The following is a 22,445-nucleotide window of genomic DNA, read 5'->3' as shown; positions in this document are numbered from 1 at the left end:
TAAAAGTGCTGCTGCTGCTGCTAAGTCACTTCAGTCGTGTCTGACTGTGTGTGACCCCAGAGACGGCAGCCCACCAGGCTCCCTTGTCCCTGGGATTCTCCAGGCAAGAACACTGGAGTGGGTTGCCATTTCCTTCTCCAATGCATGAAAGTGAAAAGTGAAAGTGAAGTCACGCAGTCGTGTCCCACTCTTTGCGACCCCATGAACTTCAGCCTACCAGGCTTCTCCGTCCATGGGATTTTCCAGGCAAGAGTACTGGAGTGGGGTGCCATTGCCTTCTCCCATAAAAGTGCTTCAACAAGCAATTATAAATTCTCTTAAAACAAATGGAATGACAGACTCTTTCAGCAAAGAAACAAGCTATTTTTAAAAATGAGAATTTTAGAACTGGAAAATATAATACCCAAAACAAATAACTCAATGTTTGGGTTCAACAGCAGAGATGACAGGATAAAACTAATGAACTTAGGGATCAATCAACAGAACTTATCCAATCTGAACAAAACAGAGAAAACAGACTGAAGAAAGTGAATGGTCTCAGGGCTCTGTGAACAATAACAAAAGGACTAACATTCATATTACCAAAGGCCCAGAAGGAGAAGAGAATAAAACTGAAAAAGTATTTGAAGAAATAATGACTGAACTTTTTCCAAATTTGGTAAAGGACATAAACCTACAGATTCAATTAGCTAAACCAACTTCAAAGAAGAGAAGTCAAAGAAATCCACTCTAAGAGACATCCTAATTAAATTTCTAAATACTAACGTTAAAAAAAAGTCTTGCAAGCAGCAGGGGAAACATGACACATGACTTATGGGGGAGCACCAATTCAAACAACAGATTTCTCATTTGAAATGACAGAGGCCAGAAGGCAATGGCACATAATTTCTCAAGTTCTAAAAGTAAACAACTATCAACCACAAATGCTATATCTGATGAAAATATCCCCCCAAAATGAAAGGGAAATAAAGACATTCTCAGATGAAGAAAGACTAAAAGAACTTGTGTCTTGCAAATCTATCCCTAAAGAATGGGCTAAAGAAAGTTTTCTAAACAGGAAGGAATAGAAGATAGAAGTTAACAGAAAAAAAGTTTAGAACTTTAAAAAGAAAACATAAAAATGGGTGGGAGTAGGGGTAAACACAGCAGATTATCCCTATTTTCATAAGCTTCTTAAAGCGTATTTGATATTTGAATTAAAATGTCTAATACCAACTGATAAGCTCAATGAACATGAAACATATTTAAGACAACTGTACTTAAAAAAATGGGAAGTAAGGTTTCCACACATGACTAGAAATATTACAATGTTGAGGACAGACTGTGAGCAGTTACATATGCATATTTTAACACAAAGAGCAACCATTAAGAAAATCACACGAAGTAATGTACTCAAAAATACTGTTATAAATAAATCAATGCAGAATTTCAGGAAAATGTTCAAGCAACTCACTGACAGGGAAGAAAAGAGAAACAAAAAAAAAAAAAAAAAGAGAGAAACAAGAGGAAGTGAAAAACAGGAACAAACAGAAAACAAAAAATTGCAGTCTTAAGCCCTGATGTGTCAATAATTGCCTTCAATGTAAATGTTCTCATCATGCCAGGGAAAAGACAAGACTGGCAGAGTAGGAGAAAGTCAATCTCAAAAGATAAACACACTGCATGGTTCCATCCATATAATACACTTGCAATGACAAACATACAGAGATGGAGAATAGAACAGTGGCTGCCAGGCATGGGGGCAGGGGAGGGAGTGGCTGTGACTTACAAGGGAACTTGTTTTTCTCCCTGTAATGAATGGTTCTATATCGTGACAGCATCTTCACATGTGATAAAAGTGCACACAATCAAATATACACTTACACACACGAATGCACAAAAAACTGGTAAAATCTGATTAAGGTTTGCAAGACTGCACCAATATCAGTCTCATAGCATATCACATCTGATTGTGCAATATTAGTTACCCAAGATGTTAGCATTTTGGAACTAGGTAGGTGGTATAAAGAATCTCTCTGTATTACTTCTTATTCTGGCAAGTGAATCTACAATTATCTCAGAATTTAACACTTAAAAAAAAAAATCTCAGGAAAAAAAAAATGTTTATTAGAGTATAAAGTATTCTGGCCTTACATAAAATCTTGAAATAGCAGAGGCCAAGAAATAAACCAAAGTTTTCCTCTAATTCCCCTGAGTTTGAGGTAGGGAGGAAAGGACACAGTTTTATGTCAGGTTCCATACCTTTGCAACCCAAAAGTTCTATAACAGCAACTGCTATGGACTTTTCTAACATGTATAGACATTAAGGGGAAAAGGCAATGCACCCCACTCCAGTACTCTTGCCTGGAAAATCCCGTGGACGGCGGAGCCCGGTAGGCTGCAGTCCATGGGGTCGCTAAGAGTCAGACACAACTGAGAGGTTTCACTTCCACTTTTCACTTTCATGCATTGGAGGAGGAAATGGCAACCCGCTCCAGTGTTCTTGCCTGAAGAATCCCAGGGACAGCGGGGTCTGGTGGGCTGCCGTCTATGGGGTCGCACAGAGTCGGACACGACTGAAGCAACTTAGCAGCAGCATAGACATTAATATGTTTTGTTAAAAAGGAATACTTGTATTGTTTTGTTAAGTATATAAAGTAATACACAAGCACGTAAGTGTTAGTCACTCAGTCATGTGTGACTCTTTAGCACCCCATGGACTGACTGTAGCCTGCCAGGCTCTTCTGTCCATGGAATTCTCCAGGCAAGAATACTGGAGTGGATAGCCATTCCCTTCTCTCCCCTTCTCTCCCAGGGGATCTTCCTGACCCAAGGATCAAACCTAGGTCTTCTGCACTGCAGCCAGATTCTTTACCATCTGAGTCATCAGGGAAGCCCCATAGGTAATGCATATTTGTTATAAAAAATTTAGAAAAATGAAGACAGATTATAATAGTAAATGAGAGTCACATGACCCAGCGATAACATGGCCTTGTAGTATTTTTCCCTATGATCATATGTGCACTTTGGAAGTTGAAGAGAAACTGGATGATACGCTAATCAGGAATTAGCAAACTACAGTCCATGGCCAAATCCAGCCAGATGCCTGGTTTTGTACAATCTACAAACTAAGAAGGGCTTTTACATTTTTATATGGTTACATACCTACATAATATCTTCAATATTGTCTCTCGGATTACAAAGCTTTAAGTATTTACTATCTAAACACTGACCAAAAGAGCTTGCCAACTATCCCGCATGGTATTTTTGTAAAAAGCTTTTCTAAATTATAAAGATAATACAATTCCTTATTTCTAGATATTTAGCCTGTTTCCAAATTTTTATAATTCAAAGTTGTAATGAACATGCTTGAAGCTAAATTTCTGCGCACAGAAATTGATATACTTTTCAAAACGGATGTAACTCATAATTAACATTATTTTATATATGTTTATTATTCTAAAATAATATATATTTTATGACAAAACAGGAATTTTATCAAAATTATTAATGTCATACATACATTAGCTAGACAATCCTCTCATCTCCAGAATAAAAAATAAGTTCAAAGATTCTGAAATCAGTATCTTACCCTACTAGTTGAATAAACCAAAATCTGTAACATCATCCAAAATATCATACCTATACGACAGTAGCCATCCATCCCTAAAAACTGAAAAGGTCTTTGAGCTTCAAGATGAGAATGAAATCTTTTTGAAGATGATATACTTTTCTGTTAAACTTTACAAGAGAAACACTGTCTAAAAAATAGTCTGGCTCATCATATCAACATGGAAAAAACAGATGACTGTATATTAAAAACAAAAAAAATCCTAGATATGAGGATCAATTTATCTTCCAAATTTTCCATTAATTATTAACATGATCGCAAGACCCCTAACTATGTAGCTTATTAAATAAACATTACTTCCTATCTTGGTTGTAACCTGGCTTTGCATTTCTACTTTAAGTGTAAAGAACAAGTTAAAATTCTTAAAGATTGACATCTTGACATATATATCACTTTCAGTTATTTTAATTATACTTCGTACCTCAAATTCATTTCATTTGGCTGCAGTTTTCAAGATTAGTGAAAAATATACTGATAGTTCTGAGTATTCAGTGTTATTTTCTCAAACTCTTTAAAATAAGAACTTTGAAGAAAACCCAGGAGGAAGCTTCATTACATTGGATTTGGCAAAGATTTCTCAGATATGACACCAAGAGCACAAGAAACAAAAGTAAAAAGGGATAACTGGATTACATCTAAATTAAAAATGCCTATATATCAAAGATAGACTCAAGAGAATGAAATAGCAACCAACCTATGGAATGGGAGAAAATATTTAAATATCTGTATATCGTATAATTAAAAAGGGATACATATATTAATATATATTCTTTATGTATTACCAATATCTTTTATATACAGAGATATGGATGTAAGTAGGGCTTTCCAGGTGGTGCTGTGGTATAGAATGCAGGAGACACAAGAGACCAAGCTTCGATCCCTGGGTCAGGAAGATCACCTGGAGTATGAAATGGCAATCCACTCTAATATTCTTGCCTGGAAAATCTCATGGACAGAGGAACCTGGCAGGCTACCATCCATGGGGCTACAGAGTCAGGTGTGACTGAGCGCGCAGACACACATACACACAAATACAGGTAAATCACACAAATCTATACCTGCCTACCTAGCTAGCTATCCATCTATCCATCCATGCTATCCACAGGTTGCTGAGTTATATTTATAGCTACTGAATAAGGCATTAATATCCAGGTATCCATCTGATATCCATATCTATACCTGAAAAGGGTTAATATTCAGAATATATAAAGGATTCAACTCAACCAAAAAAACCAAACAACTCTATCAGAAAATGGCCAAAGAACCTGGATATATCTCCAAAGATACACAAATGGTCCACAAGCATATGAAAAGATGCTTAACACCACTGATTTTGGGGGAAATGCAAATCAAACAACAATAAGATATCTCCTCACACCTGTCAGGATAGCTACTATCAAAAACAAAAAGGAAAATAAGTATTGGTGGAGAAAAGTTCCAGAAACAGGCTGCCCAACAATGTGAATAAACTTAATGATACTGACTACTACTACTACTACTACTAAGTCGCTTCAGTCGTGTCCGACTCTGTGAGACCCCATAGACGGCAGCCCACCAGGCTCCCCCGTCCCTGGGATTCTCCAGGCAAGAACACTGGAGTGGGTTCCCATTTCCTTCTCCAATGCATGAAAGTGAAAAGTGAAAGGGAAGTCGCTCAGTCGTGTCCGACTCTTAGCGACCCCATGGACTGCAGCCTCCCAGGCTCCTCCATCCATGGGACTTTCTAGACAAGAGTACTGGAGTGGGGTGCCATTGCCTTCTCCCAATGATACTGAACTGTATACTTAAAAATGGTTAAGATGGTATATTTTGTCTTATGTATATTTTACAACTAAAAATTTAAAAATTAAAAGTTAATAAAAGAACTTCAGAATAACCTAACACTGTAGTTTTCTTATAATGTGAAAGTCCAGTTTATATGAAATGCAGCATTTCATAAAGTGGTAGAAAAATAAATTACTACACTACATGGTTGAAAACACTAAGTGTTGTTCACAAAAATGGAAATCACCTTAGCACTTAAACATGCTTATTCATAAAGGAAAGCCTATATGTACAAAAAGAGAAAGCTTAATTAACAGTTACAAAACCAAATAGGGGGGACTTCGCTGGTGGTCCAGTGGTTAAGACTTTGCTTTCCAATGCAGGGGATGCAGGTTCGATCCCTGGTCGGGGAGCTAAGATCCCACATGCCTTCCGGCAGAAAAAACAATAACATAAAACAAGCAATATTGTAACAGATTCAATAAAGACTCATAAAAAACATCTTTACAAAAAAAAAAAAAAAAAGCCCTAATGGGAAGAAGGGACAGAGACAGAAAAGGAAGAATAAAGATTCTCTGGGAATCAAGTGCTATGTCAATACCAATATCAATCTTAAAAGTGGAAAGTGGTTCAAACTGAGTGAGAAATCTAAGAAAATCTTCTCCAAAGACTGGACTGCAAGCCAACTCACTATAGCTACAAGGACTTCATTCAGCTCTACCACCAGCCTAACTATTCTGCTGGTGCATAAACCCACTAGAATTGGTAATATCTGGGATGGTAACCACTTTCCTAGAGCCAGTGTGGGAAGACTCTCCGAGGCCCTCAGGTTGAAGCACCAGGCTGTAAAATCAGCCACCAGCACCATAGCTAAAATAGAAGCTGGAGATCACTAATATTCCCAGAGTGCTTCCCACGTGCTAAACGCCAAACATGATGCTTTGCAAACATCAATCTTCTCTAATCCTCACAACAACCATACGAGGTTAGCAGCCACTCCCATTTTTCACATCAAGAAGCCGAAGAATGGAAGAATTGACACGATGCCCAAAGTAACATAGCAAGTATGAAGCACAGCTGAGAGATGAATCCGAGGTACCATCCTGAGAAGGCACCATGGCTGGAAGGCAAGATGACCAAAAGAACCCAGAGTCTGGGGACCAGAATCTGAACCCATTTCTCCCACAAAGCAGCTATGACATTAGACTGTCAGGTTACTTTTTGGGCTTCAGTTTTCTCGACAATAAAATACCTTTTATTTCCATTTCATTCTTGAAATGTCATTAACTTTATTCCCTAACTTCCTAGTTTTTGGTTCATTTCTATTCTGAGATTTTTAAATTTCTGGTTTAAGATAGTTTTTTTGTGTGCTTGTTTGTTTCAAGATATTCAGCTTATGATGGAGTGTTACGCCAGTGTTCTCTTAGAAAATTTTTGGTTCTCACTACTTTTTTATCCTGTAAGCAGTTTTGTATGGATGCTACCATTTCAGATCATCTTTAAATGACAGATGTTCCTGGACAGCATAATCAGGTGCTCCCAGGGAGAGGTGAGGTGTTTGGGTGGTTTACTAGGTTTCTTAGTTACACTGGTAAGGGAAGGGCATTTTGTTTGTTGTTAAATTTTGGGCATGGCCCATGATGTGTGGGGCACGTGAGATCTCAGTGCCTCGACCAGGGATCAAACCTGTGCCCTCTGCACGGGAAGTGCTGAGTCTTAACCACTGGACCACCAAGGAAGTCCCACATTTTCTTTAGTAAGTGGCATCCTTTTTCTGGTGGTGTGGAGAGAAGAGGTGAATCTCCTGATTGTACAATATTGTTTGTTTCTGACACCTTGATATCTCTTGCTTTTTCCTTTTCCCTGTACCACCAGACCTCCAGGGAATGCCTCCCCCTTGTCTGCAGAAGTGGCCCCGTCCCAATACTGTCCTTTTGGTGTTTCACGAATTTTCAAACTCCTTCCTTTAGATTCTCAACAATCAGTTCTCAGATCCACCAAGCTCAGACCTGTACTCACAACTTCCCCACTTGGGACTGGGCATGACTTCCCCTTGTTTTGTGCCACCACTGGGGCTTGGCCACACTCCCCTCATTTCCATCCATCTGATCCTCAGCTCTAGTCAATCTAAAGCTGGCTCTATTGGTTTCAAATATTTATTTCCCTACTTATTTTGAAGTTTACAGTGCTCCCTGCTGCCTAATTATGCTAGAGGCATGGCTTACGGATTCTTTTGTTTGCTCTCTTTCTGGATCATTTCATATCTGAAATATGGGTGGAAAGATTTAGATGGACGCAGCTGCCAACATCCTGCTCACCCTGGAAATGAAATTCCTGGACAGGGCTCCAACACTGTAGGATTCTGAACTAGTGATCCTCAGAACACAGGGTTCTCAGTTAAGTAGAATTCTCCAAAAGTAAAAACGGTGCTCTGAAATGCTTTCAATGCATTATTGAAAATCAACAATTATTATACCCTATCTATAAGTAATTTCAGTTACACTTTACCAGGATTAAAACAGCATCACAGATCTTTAGTAGTGAAAATGTTAGGAACTACAACTCTACAGAAAAACTACAAATGTATGATGGCATAATATGCAAGATGTTCTCTAGAGGAATATGTATAAGACCACCTTTTCTCCCCAAAGCATAAAAGAGACTATCTGTAATATCAGTCCAAATTTAATAGATTATATTAAATAGCATATTGGTGTGGATTTCCACAAGTTATCATAGATACTTTTATAGTCCTCTGAGCCAAAGGAAATACTATAAGAAAAAAAAAATGTAACTATTATTATTAGTCCATTCATAAAACTAATAAGCTAATTGATCAGTGTTATGCTTAAACATGGAGAAGGCAATGGCACCCCACTCCAGTACTCTTGCCTGGAAAATCCCGTGGATGGAGGAGCCTGGTAGGCTGCAGTCCATGGGGTCGCTAAGGGTCGGACACGACTGAGCGACTTCCCTTTCACTTTTCACTTTCATGCATTGGAGAAGGAAATGGCAACCCACTCCAGTGTTCTTGCCTGGAGAATCCCAGGGACAGGGGAGCCTGGTGGGCTGCCGTCTATGGGGTCACACAGAGTCGGACACGACTGAAGTGACTTAGCAGCAGTAGCAGCAGCAGCATGCTTAAACTTATTTTTTTATGCATAGCCTTGAGAAGAAATTTTTTAAAGGCTTCCTTTATATATTACTTTTTCTCCTTAAAATACAATCTTTACTACAACTGAGCTCCCTAACAGTTTTTAAGTAGCTACTTCCCTTTTTATGAAATATCATTTCCGTGATTCAGAAATTATACTAAAAAGCACATCATATTCATTAAAAGAACAAAGAATAAATACTGCAGACCCTACAATGGTTATTTTTAAAAATAGGTTTTTAACGGTCAAGATTAGTTTGTAAAATTTGGCATGAATTTCCTCACTGCCAACACGCTTAGGATTAAAATATTGTTCAAAATAAGGAAAACACTTTTTGCTCCTTTTCTCGTTTATTTTTTAAATGAATCTATCTAATACTTTAAAAGATGACCAACATATTCCTTTTTGAGGTTTAATCACCTATGACCTACCTTACCTTCCCAAACCCGGGGAATGTTCCATTTAGCAAGGCATGACCAGCTCAAGATGTTGGCTCAGCTAGAAATTTCCATGCTCTTGAATCACCACCTTACCTCAGACTCATCTGTAGATTCTTCCAGAGATCCAGTTTCCTACAAATCATAGAGTGGGGAAAATGGTTAGAACACATAACAAAAGAAGAAAAAATATTTTCGAGGAGTAAGAGTCCCCACGTCCCCACCACCAACACCTATTTGCCCTTCTTTGGCAGTAATCTTCAACCCCAGTTTGAAGAACTCCACATGGTCTGACTCTTCACAAGACTCCTACGACATCTCCACACCCTGCGGGGCTAAGATGGTCATCCTGGGTCCACATGGATCTGTCACTCCCAGTGACCTCCCTCAACAGGTCAGCAGCTTAACAAATGACTCCAGGAACTTCTTATGGGAGGACCCAGAAAGCTCTTCCTTCACTAAAGATGGAACTCGGTCTGGCAAAGCAGTCTTTACTGATCTCAGAAGGGAAGAGGCAACTGCCACTTCAAATTGTCCATAAGCCAATTTTTATACAGCAAAGCTCAAAGCTCTTTTTCTATTAATTATTATGTTATTAATCTGGCTGCGTCAAAATTACTGTCTTGCTTAAACAGCTTTTACAAAAGAATTCCCCTAGTGTGGTACCTTATCAGGCACTGCGCAAACAAGCTGTATAATTTACATCCACTCTTTAAACCATTAACCAGAAGACAAATTCTGCCATTTAACAGTTTCCCTCTTGCTAAACAATGAATCTTGCTGCTCTGGAGAAAACAAAGCAAAAGGGGGGAAAAAATGGACTTGGTCCCGCTAATCTCTCACCTGTCCACTGAAAGAGAGAATCTGCTGATGCCATGCGTCTTCAAAGAGGTCAGCAAAACGAAGATTTACTTAACGTGCTTATAGATATCAATAGCAATAAAAGGTTACAACTAACATGCTGACAGTGAACATAAGCATTTCTCAACCATCCATGAGACATAAAAGGGTGGGGTGGGGGGCCAAGGACATTCACAAGACAAAAAAAAAGGGGGGGTGGGTAGGACACTTTAGATACAAAGAATAATTTTTTTCAAGACCAAACAAATGAACATTTTAAAGAAAGGTGGATGCACGTATCACTCAATGCAAATTGGACTGTAGGATAAACAGACACCAGGTGTGTGAAATATTTTAATTTAACGTGTCTAAAATCATTAAGAGCCTGGCAGGTGGCAGGCTCCCTCCAGAAGAGCCTTGTGGACAGAACAGTCCCTGCTCACAAGTTCATCTGTAAAATGGGGATGAATAGTAGTTGTAATTAAGAATCTGACTGTAGTTATAACATTAACTATAATGAATGTGAACATCTCTATATCCTAATATAGCCTGTTTGTTTTCAAAATAATCTAAATATTAGAAAGTCCTCATTAACTTGGAGCTATGATCTTTCCACAGCAATGTTTTGTTCTTAGCTCTAACTATGACACATAAAAAATCTAATTCTATTGCTTGCCAGTTCTCCAGACAGTTAATGAAATAGATCAAGCTGACTCTTCTAAATTACTTCTCCCCTACACTAATCATCCCCTGGTTAGTGTACCTGACCTCCTGATCCTTCTATTTTGGACACAGACACACTCCACTTAATATTAATAGTCACTGTTCTAATGTCTTTACTCAACATCTATAATATATCACTCATGATGCTAAATGTTTCACACTTAGTATCTTGAAATTTCCTAATGCCCTCCAAAGTAAAATGCAAAGACTTAGAGTTTGAACTTAAATGACTTCTAACATCTCTGACAGTTTCTGCACATTAAGTTATTAGCATGAGCAAAACCAGGCTTTGACAGTTGTGCCAATAAGCCACGGCAAGATTCCTATCTCCCACCTCTAGAACTTTCAGGGAACACTTGACTACTCTTTTCCAAAACTGACACTAAATCGAAGGAAACATTTTTTTCCTAATTTGCGATCCATTCAAATATAAACATGGTGTATAAGGACAAACATCCCACTTACATGCGTCATTAAAACAAAAACATAAGTCCCCAACCAGCAATTTCAATCCAAAAACTCAAAATCAAATTACACATTTTTTCCCACCAGAAACCACGCAGAAGCAGAATCTAATACCTTAAGGCATGCAAATATCAGACATCTGAGTCTTTCAGCCCTCCTGTGGCTGCTGGTATCAACAAAGAACATTTATTTCAGGACACTCAGAGACTTAGCATCAGCACCAGCATGAACCTCCCAAACGGAGCTGTGGCCTCAAAAAATGACACTTCTACCCACGATGCTATCAAAGCCCTGCATAAGTGCCTTCAGGAACTGGCCTGGTCTGTTATTTCTTAGCATCCTTCATTCATCAAGCCCCATTGCTCAATGCTCCAGAGAAAGAGGCTAGAGAAGATCTAAAGTGAATGTACCCAGTGACCCAGAAGAAGAAGGCTGAACATAGAAAAATAGTGACTTCCAAACATTTTCTTTTTTTAACTTCACATACTCCTGGTGGCTCAGCGGTAAAGAATCTGCCTGCCAGTGAAGGCGATGTGGGTTTGATCCCTGGGTCAGGAAGATCCCCAATGAAGGAAATCACAACCCACTCCAGTATTCTTGCCTGGGAAATCCCATGGACAGAGAAGCCTGGTGGGCTACTGTCCATGGGGTCACAAAATATCAGACACGACTTAGAGACTAAACAAACAACCTTCAAATCATCAAAGTGTAAGTTATAAAACTGTGCTAGCTTCTAAGATAAATATGTCAGACACAACAAGACAAACATTGCAGTATTCCACTTATGAGACAGAAAGCTGAACAGAGGTTACCTACAGCTGATGCCGGGGGAATGAGAGTTATTGTTTAATGGGTACAGTTCCAGTTTTGTGATGACAGAAAGTTCTAGAGATAGATGGTGGTAATGACTGCACAAAGGTGAATGTACTTAATGCCACTGATTCCTTACACTTAAAAATGGTTAAAATGGTATACATTATATATATATCTTATCATAATAAAAAAAGTGCTGCTCTGCTTGAAGCCAAAACGAAGGGCTGGAAAGCATCTAGTGACACAAATGTATAGTTGGACAAGTTCTGGGCAACAGACTGAAATCTAACTAAGTCAACAACTGTTTCATTTTACCTTTCTTTTGAACATCAATCCCTTAAACTTAATCATGTGTCCAAACAGCATTAACTAAAAATCTCACTGCCTTGACAGGTGACCTCTTGAATCTACTCAACCACTGACAGAATCATCTTCCCAAAACACACAGTAGACTGGTCACTGCTCTCCAGCAAGATCATTGAAGCCCACCCCAATCTGGCCCCCAGTGCACTTCCAGCCTCACTCCCCACTCTCTGTACAGACCCATGGCCCTCCAGGCACACTGGGTGACTTCTCACCCAGAGATCACATGCTCAAGTCTCTACGTCATTAGGAGCAAGAATGACTTGCAGTCTGGATGTCGAATGTACGTGTTTTGTTTGGTCTACGTAGTGTTTTTAAGACCTTCACATAAAAATCTGTATTTCTGACTTCATAAACTCAGATAAACCTGAAATCCACATTTCCACAGAACGTCGGTTGGGGCTGAGCAGCTATGGTCCTGGAGACAGAATGCACTTCACTACCAACACCCCAAAAGTCCTGACACCAGGCAGTCCCATTCGTGGCCACTTCACACGCCCGCCTTGAGCTTGTGATGCCAGTGCCGAGCCTCCTGAAGCACTTCCTTGCTTAGAAGGCCCTTGGCCCAACTCCGCACACTTTCTAGTGCTCCTCCAACTCTCAGCACGCTCCACAGGACAGTTCTCAGGAAGCACCTCCAGGAGGTAGGTACAGTCGGGCTGAGGGCCTTCAATCTTGCTTTAACAACACAGCCTGGACTGTATGTCTTCCATTTCCATGTTGCCAATGCGAGGCTAAAAAAAAGTTAGAAACTCACTGGCTGTTTCTAAATCCTAAACTTTCCTCACAGCCTAACCTAGCCCTCACCTCACTCACAGAACTGTCTCCAGTGAGTCCAGGCCACAAGGTCCAGATTTGTCCTCCTATGGCCTCTGTTTCTCCTAGTATTAATTGTCTGATCCTAGTAGTTATCCTTTTAAATTCACTGTGGATAAACCCAAAGGCTTTTGTCTGTCTCCAACTATCCTACCCAAAGGATAGGATTCAACAGCTGGTTGCTGATGATCACCATGAGAAGAAATAAGGTTCTGTAGAGAGAATGTGGAGAATAGGGGACCCTCTTACACTGCTGGTGGGAATGTAAATTGGTGCAGCCACTATGGAAAAGAGTATGGAGGTTCCTCAAAAAATTAAGAGCTGCCATATGATCCAGCAACCGCACTTCTGGGCATATATCCAGAAAAGATGAAAAGCCTAATTTGAAAAGATACATGCATCCCAATGTTCACAGCAGTACCATTTACCATAGCCAAAACAGGAAGCAATCTAAATGTCCATCAACAGATGAATGGATGAAAGGAGATGGAATACTATTACGCTGCTGCTGCTGCTGCTAAGTCGCTTCAGTCGTGTCTGACTCTGTGTGACCCCATAGATGGCAGCCCACCAGGCTCCCCCGTCCCTGGGATTCTCCAGGCAAGAACACTGGAGTGGGTTCCCATTTCCTTCTCCAATGCATGAAAGTGAAAAGTGAAAGTGAAGTCACTCAGTCGTGTCCAACTCTTCGCGACCCCATGGACTGCAGCCTTCCAGGCTCCTCCGTCCATGGGATTTTCCAGGCAAGAGTACTGGAGTGGGGTGCCACTGCCTTCTACTATTATGCTACCAGTATACAATGGAATACTACTTTGCCATAGAAAAGAATGAAACAATGCCACTTGAAGCAACATGGATGGACCTAGAGATTATCACACTAAGTGAAATGAGTCAGAAAGAGAAAGACAAATACCATATGAAATCACTTACATGTGGAGTCTAAAATATGGCACAAATGCACTAACCTACAAAACAGAATCACAGAGAAAAGAGATTTGTGGTTGCTGGGGTATGGGTGGGGTGAGGAAGAATGGACTAGGAATTTGGGATTAACAGATGCAAACTGTTATATATAGAAGAGATAAACAACAAGTTCCTACTATATAGCACAGGGAACTATAGTACCTTAATGTTAAATGTTTAATCATAATGTTAAAGAATATGAAAAAGAATATATATAAATATATATATATATAACTGAACCACTCTGCTGTACAGCAGAAAGTAAAATACTGTAAATCAACTATGGTGCTCAGTCATTCAGTGGTGTCCAACTTTTTGAAACTCCAGGGACCACCAGACTTCTCAGTCCATGAAATTGTCCAGGTAAGAATACTGCCCTGGGTTGCCATTTCCTCCTCCAGGGTACCTTCCAGACCCGGGGACTGAACCCATGTTTCTTGCACTTCCTGCACTGGCAGGCAGATTCTTTACAACTAGCGCCACCTGGGAAGCCCGTAAATCAACTATACTTCAATAAAATAAATCTTAAAAAAAAATAAATAAATAAGCTGCTAATCCAAGGCAGTAACACTGTACCTCCTCTGTATGTTCCTTTCCCACTTGTGAATAAGAGTAAGTGCATTTGCTCCAGCTCATTAGCTCATGGCTACAGGACAGTGACAGAAGGGGGACAGAGGGGTGACAGCACAAACAAGGACAGAGTGATTCACACAGAGTGTTAACCACCTAGCAGCAGCCCCGGGAAGGAGCTAACTGGGTGCTCGGAAGAGCCCCACAACAAGGTCTTTCCATGCACCTCAACCCTGAGCTCACCATCAGGGCCCCATGACAGCAGCCTGGAAGAAGATACAGCACACCAGCCTCAGAGGCCAGGAGGGGTTCAGCAGACGGTCAGCCCAGGAAGAGAAAGATAAGCCAGGACCTCCGAGGTTGTGAAATCCTCACAATTTGGAGGGAATAGTTTGCTAAGCACCGTGAAGAGAATCTGGGGGAGAAATGGGAGATTGGAGCTTGAGGAAGGCCAGCTCCAAACTCTGCAGGATGAAGAAACAGAGGAGACACCAGGCCCCAGAGAACCAGACAGGGCTGGAGATGGACGTGAAACACACAACACTTCCTGCCACCTTCTCTCCCGTCCCAACACACCGTGTGCCATGGCTGAGCCTGACGACAGAGTGCGACAGGTTCCGACAGCTGACAAAGGCACGGAAAGAGGAATATTTTGTGTGAATTGTATTTGATATCCTTGTGCACAGAGCTTCATTACAGAAAGCTTTGGGTCCCGCAAGGACTAGGCTGTCTGAGTAAGATGAAAGGATACCCTGGGAGCTGACAGAAGCCGAAGACGCAGGTTACCAACCTTGTTCAACCCACCAGGCTCAGCGGCTGCACTCATTTCACTCTGCAAATGAAGGAAAGCCTCGAGGACTGCCCCCGCCTGGTGCCTACTGGCCCCATCCCAAATCTGACTTTGCATCAGAGCCATCTAAACTCAGTTTGGGGAACTGGCTAATATTTGCTAATCCACTCCATGGTTCGTTTGTTTTTTTTTTCTTTTCCATTATGGTTTATTGAATATAGTTATGGATTTTTTGAACTGTGGTGTCAAGGAGATCCAACCAGTGCATCCTAAAGGAAATCAGTCCTGAATATTCATTGGAAGGACTGATGCTGAAGCCAAAACTCCAATACTTTGGCCACCTGATGTGAAGAACTAACTCATTGAAAAAGACCCCAATGTTGGGAAAGACTGAAGGAGGGAGAAGGGGACGACAGAGGATGAGATGGTTGGATGGCATCGTCAACATGATGGACATGAGTCTGAGTAGGCTCCAGGAGTTGATGGACAAGGAGGCCTGGCATGCTGCAGTTCATGGAGTCACAAGGAGTCAGACACGAGTGAGTGACTGAACTGAAGTGACAGATTTTTCTTTTCCATTATGGATAGTGAAGATAGTTCCCTGTGATATACAGTAGGATATTGTTGTTCATCCTTTCTCTATATAATAGTGTGCATCTCCCAGTCCATCCCTCCCCTACTTCTTCCATCGTGGCAACCACAAACCTGTCCTCTATGTCTCTGAGTCTGTTTCTGTTTCATAGGTAAGTTCACTTGTGTCATGTTTCAGATTCCATATATAAGTGGTATCATATGGTATTTGTCTCTTTCTGACTGACTTCATTTAGTATCCACTCCATCTTCACAGATTCTGATGCTGTAGGTATAAATCAGAGTCCAGATTCACAAGGATTTGATACAGCAAACAAACAAAAAAAACCCACTAAGGAAGATCAAGTTTCTAGAAGAAACAAAGGGGACTGTGACTGAGTAGCCATGAGCAGGGAGCTGCATGAAACACAGAAGCCCACCCGGATCTGAAGAGTGGTCTCTCCGCAAGGTGGTAATCTGGGAGCCAGGGAGGCTACTAATGATCAGCTGATGCCATCAGCCTCCAGCCAACCAAGCCAGAGGAAGATGGGAGGAGAAACTCACAAGGTACCAAGGTCATTGGCTGAGCTAATTCATGACTATACTTGTTACATAATGGTAAAGAGTGGGTTTCCTAAAGACTTCTCTGATCCTATGCTTTTGCAACTTCTTGTTCAGGGCTTTGCTTTTCCTTTAGTTATTTATTAGTAAGTGAAAGTGAAAAGTGTTAGTTGCTCAGTTGTGTCCAACTCTTTGCAACCCCATGGACTGTAGCCTGCCAGGCTCCTGTCTATGGGGATTTCCAGGCAAGAATACTAGAGTGGGTAGCCATTCCCTTCTCCAAGAGATCTTCCCAACTCAGGGATAAAACCCTGGCCTCCTGCATTGCAGGCAAATTCTTTATGGTCTAAGCCACCAGAGAAGCCCACTTATTAGTAAAGCTGCTTTTAAAAGATCTATCTTGACCAAACTATATGAAGATTGTCTGCACCTTAGCCAATCCAAGTTTGGGTTATAAATCATTGTCCTATTTACAAGCCAATTGTTTCAATCTGGTACTATAACATATTTTATCTCATTTCACACTCACAAGAATCCTGGAGAGTAAAATCCCCAAGCTACAGGCTTGAAGCAAGAAGCCTGTGACACTCAAATATCTGTCACCTTGATTTTGACTTTTACACAGGGCACAATCACATGAGGGTAAACCTGCTCACCAATGTACTATCTCATAATCCTAAAATGCTCTACAGTACAGAGAGAATGTCCCTAATTTCTAAAAGGCAGAAGGAAACTCAGTGTAGAAGCTCTCTGATCTGGTCAAAGAATAGACAATCTGAGTGACTAAGTATTTTAATGGACCAGGTTCCCTGCTGGTTGGGAGGAAAGAGAGTACCCAGGGAGTTGACAGAGTAAGGAACATAGGAAATGTAACTACAATCCACGTGACTGAAAAGCTTTCAAAACTTTCAGGTAAAACAACAGCACAAATTCCTTGAACCTAGCTTAACAATTTGATGTTTTCAATTCAGAAGGCTATTCTCCCCCTAATAAATCCATGTAAAATTTTATTAAGTACCTAGTACCTGTGTAAGGCACTGGCTCTGTCAGAGATACAGACATGAGTAAACTCTGTGCTCGTTCTTAAGGACTCAGCAATCTGCAGTAGAGCTAAGACAAATACACAAACTACAAACAGCCAGACTTCGGGCAGAATGTCACTCATAAGCACAGTATGGGCAAATAGTGTCAGGCATCTGTGATTACGAAGGTCAACTATAAATCATTTTGGCGAGAGGTAAAATGGCTGGTTAGAGGATTTCCAGGCACAATGCAAGGTATTAGCTCTTTCTGTGAACTAATATATATGTAGTTATTTTTACTAACCACTTCAACCATTCTCAGAATAAACAAAGATTTCCCAATGACTTTTTAAAAAAAGTTCATTCATATCCAAAAAGTGATCGTTTTTTAATCTTTTTCCTTTTTTGGCTGCACGACACAGCTTGCAAATCTTAGTTCCCAGACCAGAGACAGAACCCCTGCCTCCCACTGGAAGCACAGAATCCTAACCACTGGATCGCCAGGATATTCCCCAAAAAGAGATCTTGAGTTTGCGAGTCTGTGAACTGTGTTATATTAACTCAGTATATATCCCACTCTCTTGGTTCTTCCTAAAATTAAGAGGGATAAAAGAGCCATCACCAAAAATACAACACTCAGAAAAGTTAAGAGGAGAGGTTGATTTAGAGTAAGTTCTATTTTCTGTTTTTTGGCCAAGTAGCATGTGGGTTCTTAGTTCTCCAACCAAGGATCAAACCTGAGCCCCATGCATTGGAAGCTTGGAGTCTTAACTACTGAACTGCCAGGGAAGCCCCTTAAGTAACTTTTTAAAAGGCAGAGTATTCTGGTAAAAAAATCATGAGCGTTGGAGACAGAATACTGGAGATTTATTATAGACACAAGCCTGGGCAAGTTACTTAAGGCATATGAATTTCAATGTGCTTATCTGTAAAATTCAATCATTTAACACATATTGAGAACCAAGCACTTTTCCAGGTGTCAGGCATACATCAATGAACAAATCCTTGCCATCATGGAGCTTACATTCCATAGAAAGTATATATAAAAATGAATATAAAAATATACAGAATATAGGGAGGGGAGAAAGGAGATTTAAAAACACAGTATGTCAGATGGTCATGAGCACTAAGGAGAAAATTACACAGAAGGCGGTTTTGAAGAATGGTCAGGGAAGGTCTCACACAGAAAGATAGCACCTAGAACAAACACTAGAAACAAAATAACACCAGAAACAAAAAGGAAGTGAGAGAAAGTCCTGTTAATATCTGGGGTCCAAAAAAGTGAGCAGCGTGAGCAAAGGTCCTGAGGCAGGTACACGCCTAGTTTGTTGAAGGCAGAGTAAGAAAGCCAGGGTAGCTGATGCAGAGTGACAGAAAGGGAAGAGAATAGTGGAAAATGAGGTCTGAGAACAAGAATGGGGAGCAATTGTGATAAGGTGCTATAGGGCAACTAGACTATCCTAAGGACTCTTTTTTTTTTTTCCAGAGTGCATAGGCAGCCACCTGAAGGTTTGGAACATAGGAGGTGACTGATCTGACTTACATATCAGAGTAAAATTTACCAACAGAATTCTTTTGTAAGGACCAAATGAAACATGAGACGGTTCTTTAAACTGGAAGGTCCTATAAAAACGCAAACCATTCTTACTATACTATGAACTTTCTAAGTGTCTTCTTAATCAAACAGCTTGGCTAAACTCCTACACAAAACCATAGCAGACACTAGTTAGTAAATACTAGCTTGTAAACACTAAGAACAACTCTCCCTGGTCTTGACACTGTATCTAAGAATGTAGGAGCTTGGCTTTTCGCTTTTAAATGAAACTACCAAAAATTTTTATTTTAGGGACTTCCCTGGTGGTCCAGTGGCTAAGACTCTGCGCTTCCAATGCAGGAAGCCCAGGTTTGAGCCGTGGTCAGGGAACTAGATCCCACATACCGAAACTAAGAGTTCACAGGCTGCAACCAAAGATCTGGAGTGCCACAGTTAAGACCTAGAGCAGCCACAGAATTTTTTTTTTTAACAGGAGAGATGAATAGTGTGAAAACCAATCTCACAATCATCAAATCCAGCTGTGAGTCATGCAATTACATGAGCTTAATAAGCATATCCTACTAAACTGCTTGGAATGGAAAAGGGGGCTCCAGGGGTACAGAGGAGACTCATCTGTTAACATAATGAAGACCCAAAAACTTAATTTCTACCTTGGCGAATTTATTATTTATTGGCATGTGCGAAAATTACACAGGACAATTTTCATTATGTAATTGAAGTATGTTGAAGGCAATGGCACCCCACTCCAGTACTCTTGCCTGGAAAAATGCCATGGACGGAGGAGCCTGGAAGGCTGCAGTCAATGGGGTCGCTGAGGGTTGGACACAACTGAGCGACTTCACTTTCACTTTTCACTTTCATGCATTGGAAAAGGAAATGGCAACCCACTCCAGTGTTCTTGCCTGGAGAATCCCAGGGACGGGGGAGCCTCATGGGCTGCCGTCCATTGGGTCGCACAGAGTCGGACACGACTGGGGCGACTTAGCAGCAGCAGCAGCAAATGGTACAAAGTAAATTTTTAAAGTAAATAAACTTCCTATATGATACTAGACAGTGCATCAAGTCACTGCTTACAAGCAATTATGCAAACTGATGGCCCTGTTAATTCATAAGGAAAAACAATGCCAAGATAAAATAACACTGGAAACGGAAATTTAAGGTACTTTCCCAAATTCCGACCTGCCTTTGGGGGGTGGGGAATGTGGGGGATGAGAGGTACTCGATGTTACTTTGTCATTTCATCTAATGTCTGGCTACCACTATTGCCTGTATGAAAATAACAACTGCCATTACTAATCTTTCCCTAAACTCCAGCGTCACACTGCTAGGTGTAGGCTGAACACCGCCAGCTGATAATCAGCAACTATCCCACATAACTTTTACTGAGCCAAACTTCTTCTAAGCACTTTAAATTTGCGTTAGACCCAGTCCTTCTTAAATCACCCTATGAGGACTACTATAATTATCTCCATCTCTATAAACAATTAGCCCAAAGTCACATTTTAAGAAAAGGAACGAGCACTAGAGCCTGAGATTTGTTTGCTCCCTGACTGATGCACTTAACCACTGCCAGATAAAACAGATTTGTAACTAAATGAAACTGATCCAAAATAAAACTCAACAGATACAACATTGACTTAGCTCTGTAGGGAAATGAAATTGACCCGAAGTAAAACTCATCAGATGCAACACTGACCTAGCTTGGTACCCAAATGAAATAGACCTGAAACAAACCTAAGCACATCTACTTCGCCTTCCTAGCCCACCTGCAAATCAGCTCTTTCAGTCCTACTTCGAGTGGAAAGGAACTTAAATCTCAGTCACCTGACCTCAAAACTCAAATCAGGTGTGATGCCTCCCAGAAGCAGCCAGTCCCTGAGAGAGCCTAAGCTGCCTTCAAGCCAAAATTTCTCAGAACACAGGCCATAAGGCTAGAGCCAAAGGGAGGGTCGCCCCACAAATGCTGGGGGTGTGTCGAGGAGCTGTCTCCGCCTGCGGTCCAAAAGATTGCATCCCACTTGCCTCTCCGCTCCCCGAAATGAACTTTGGCCATACCCCAGCCCCACGTGAGCCTGCCTGGCCCCGCAGCAGCCCCACTCCTCCGCAGCAACACCACTTCACGCCCCCATCGCCCCACCCTCGCCTCCCATTCCCCTGCCTAGGAACTGCAGCCCTTACCTGATCCTCTGCTTCCGCCATGGCGCAGCCGGGGAGTCACCTGATCCACCCGGAAATGAGAGAAAACAAGACCCTGGAACCCAGGGCATGCTGGGAAATGTAGTTTTAGCGTCATCTGCGCCTAGAAATTTATTTTAGCTGATGAACCTGCTGGACTTCATTCCGGCTTCCGATTCTCCAGGTTAAATGGAATTGTGCTTTGGGGAATCCAAACATAACCATTGTTAATGCTACGATTTATTTCATCGTCGATCTTATCGTTTCCGTCATTACTATAGTTGAAGAAAAGTTGCAAGGCTCTAGGTAGCCTGGAGTTAAAACTCCCTTCCAGGTCTTCCCCACCATTCTATGCAAAACAAAGAACTCTCTCACCGGAAGAAAAAATGGACATTAGGCTGATTACGCCCAGCTCCCAGCCGGTCCAGTCTCTGGCCAATCTCCAGAATTCCTTGCCCAGCCATTTAAGAGATAACTACTCTGAACAACCTTGGAGAAAAACAGGCCCCTTTAAGACAGTAACTTTCCACATACATGCCTATATATACTTACTCATTTCTTAGGTTAGTGCAGAAGCTCGTTAATCTGACTGCTGCCCCTTCTCGTCTCATTAAAGGTGATCTGTTCCTGTAAAGTGCTGGTCTCTTTCTTTTTTTGAACCTTGCCTTCTCTAACTCCCTTACCCTACAACAGTATTTTATATTTGCTGTATATCAGATCCTGAGCTTAGAGTTTTGCGCAGTGTCTCATTTAATCCTCCCAGCAATCTTTACTGTTATTCCCATTTTATAGAGGGGAACACCTTGGCTCGAAGGTCACACAGTCAAGGAAAGAACTAGAGTTCGGATTTGGCTTTGTCTGATGCTAAAGACTCTGTGATTACCAAATCCTGCTTCATCTAAAAGTGTCCTTGCTTAAAAAAAAAAAAAAAGTATATTATATGAATACAAAGCAGTTTTTGAAATAAAGAACCAGAGACAATTTATCCTCCAAAAATATTTAGCTCCTACTCTTTGCTGCTACTTTTAAGTTGTTCTCTTCTGGCACCTGGACATGCTAACTTTTAAACAATGTCCATTGTTTAATTATTTAAGTTTTCACTGAGTATATTCCATGGGTAAATATTCAAGATAGAATATAAATCTGTCCTTGGTAAAATCTGTAAAACCACTGTATTAATTCCATCCTTTAGAATGAATGATCCCCTCTCCATTTTTCTGGACATTATGAAGGCTCCTTCCTAATCCTCAAAA

The 22,445-nt window shown here is 40.9% G+C and overlaps 1 protein-coding gene across 1 annotated transcript in view; it reads right to left on the bottom strand.

Annotated features, from left to right (window-relative positions):
• The window catches only part of VPS41 (vacuolar protein sorting 41 homolog (S. cerevisiae)), a 200,589-nt gene extending 179,344 nt beyond the window's left edge, over nt 1-21,245 (bottom strand). Inside the window, exons 1-2 of the mRNA XM_010829102.1 lie at nt 21,196-21,245; nt 9,063-9,101 (exon numbers count right to left, since the gene is read on the bottom strand). Coding sequence (XP_010827404.1) covers nt 9,063-9,101; nt 21,196-21,216 — 60 coding nt within the window. The 5' untranslated portion in view covers nt 21,217-21,245. The remainder of the gene's footprint in view (nt 1-9,062; nt 9,102-21,195) is intronic.
• Nucleotides 21,246-22,445: the final 1,200 nt, after the last annotated feature.

Source organism: Bison bison, unplaced genomic scaffold, assembly GCF_000754665.1.
Source record: "Bison bison bison isolate TAMUID 2011002044 unplaced genomic scaffold, Bison_UMD1.0 scf7180017864499, whole genome shotgun sequence".
Taxonomy (NCBI): domain Eukaryota; kingdom Metazoa; phylum Chordata; class Mammalia; order Artiodactyla; family Bovidae; genus Bison; species Bison bison.
Note: the sequence above shows the minus strand (reverse complement) of the source record. Positions and strands in the feature narration are given on the sequence as shown.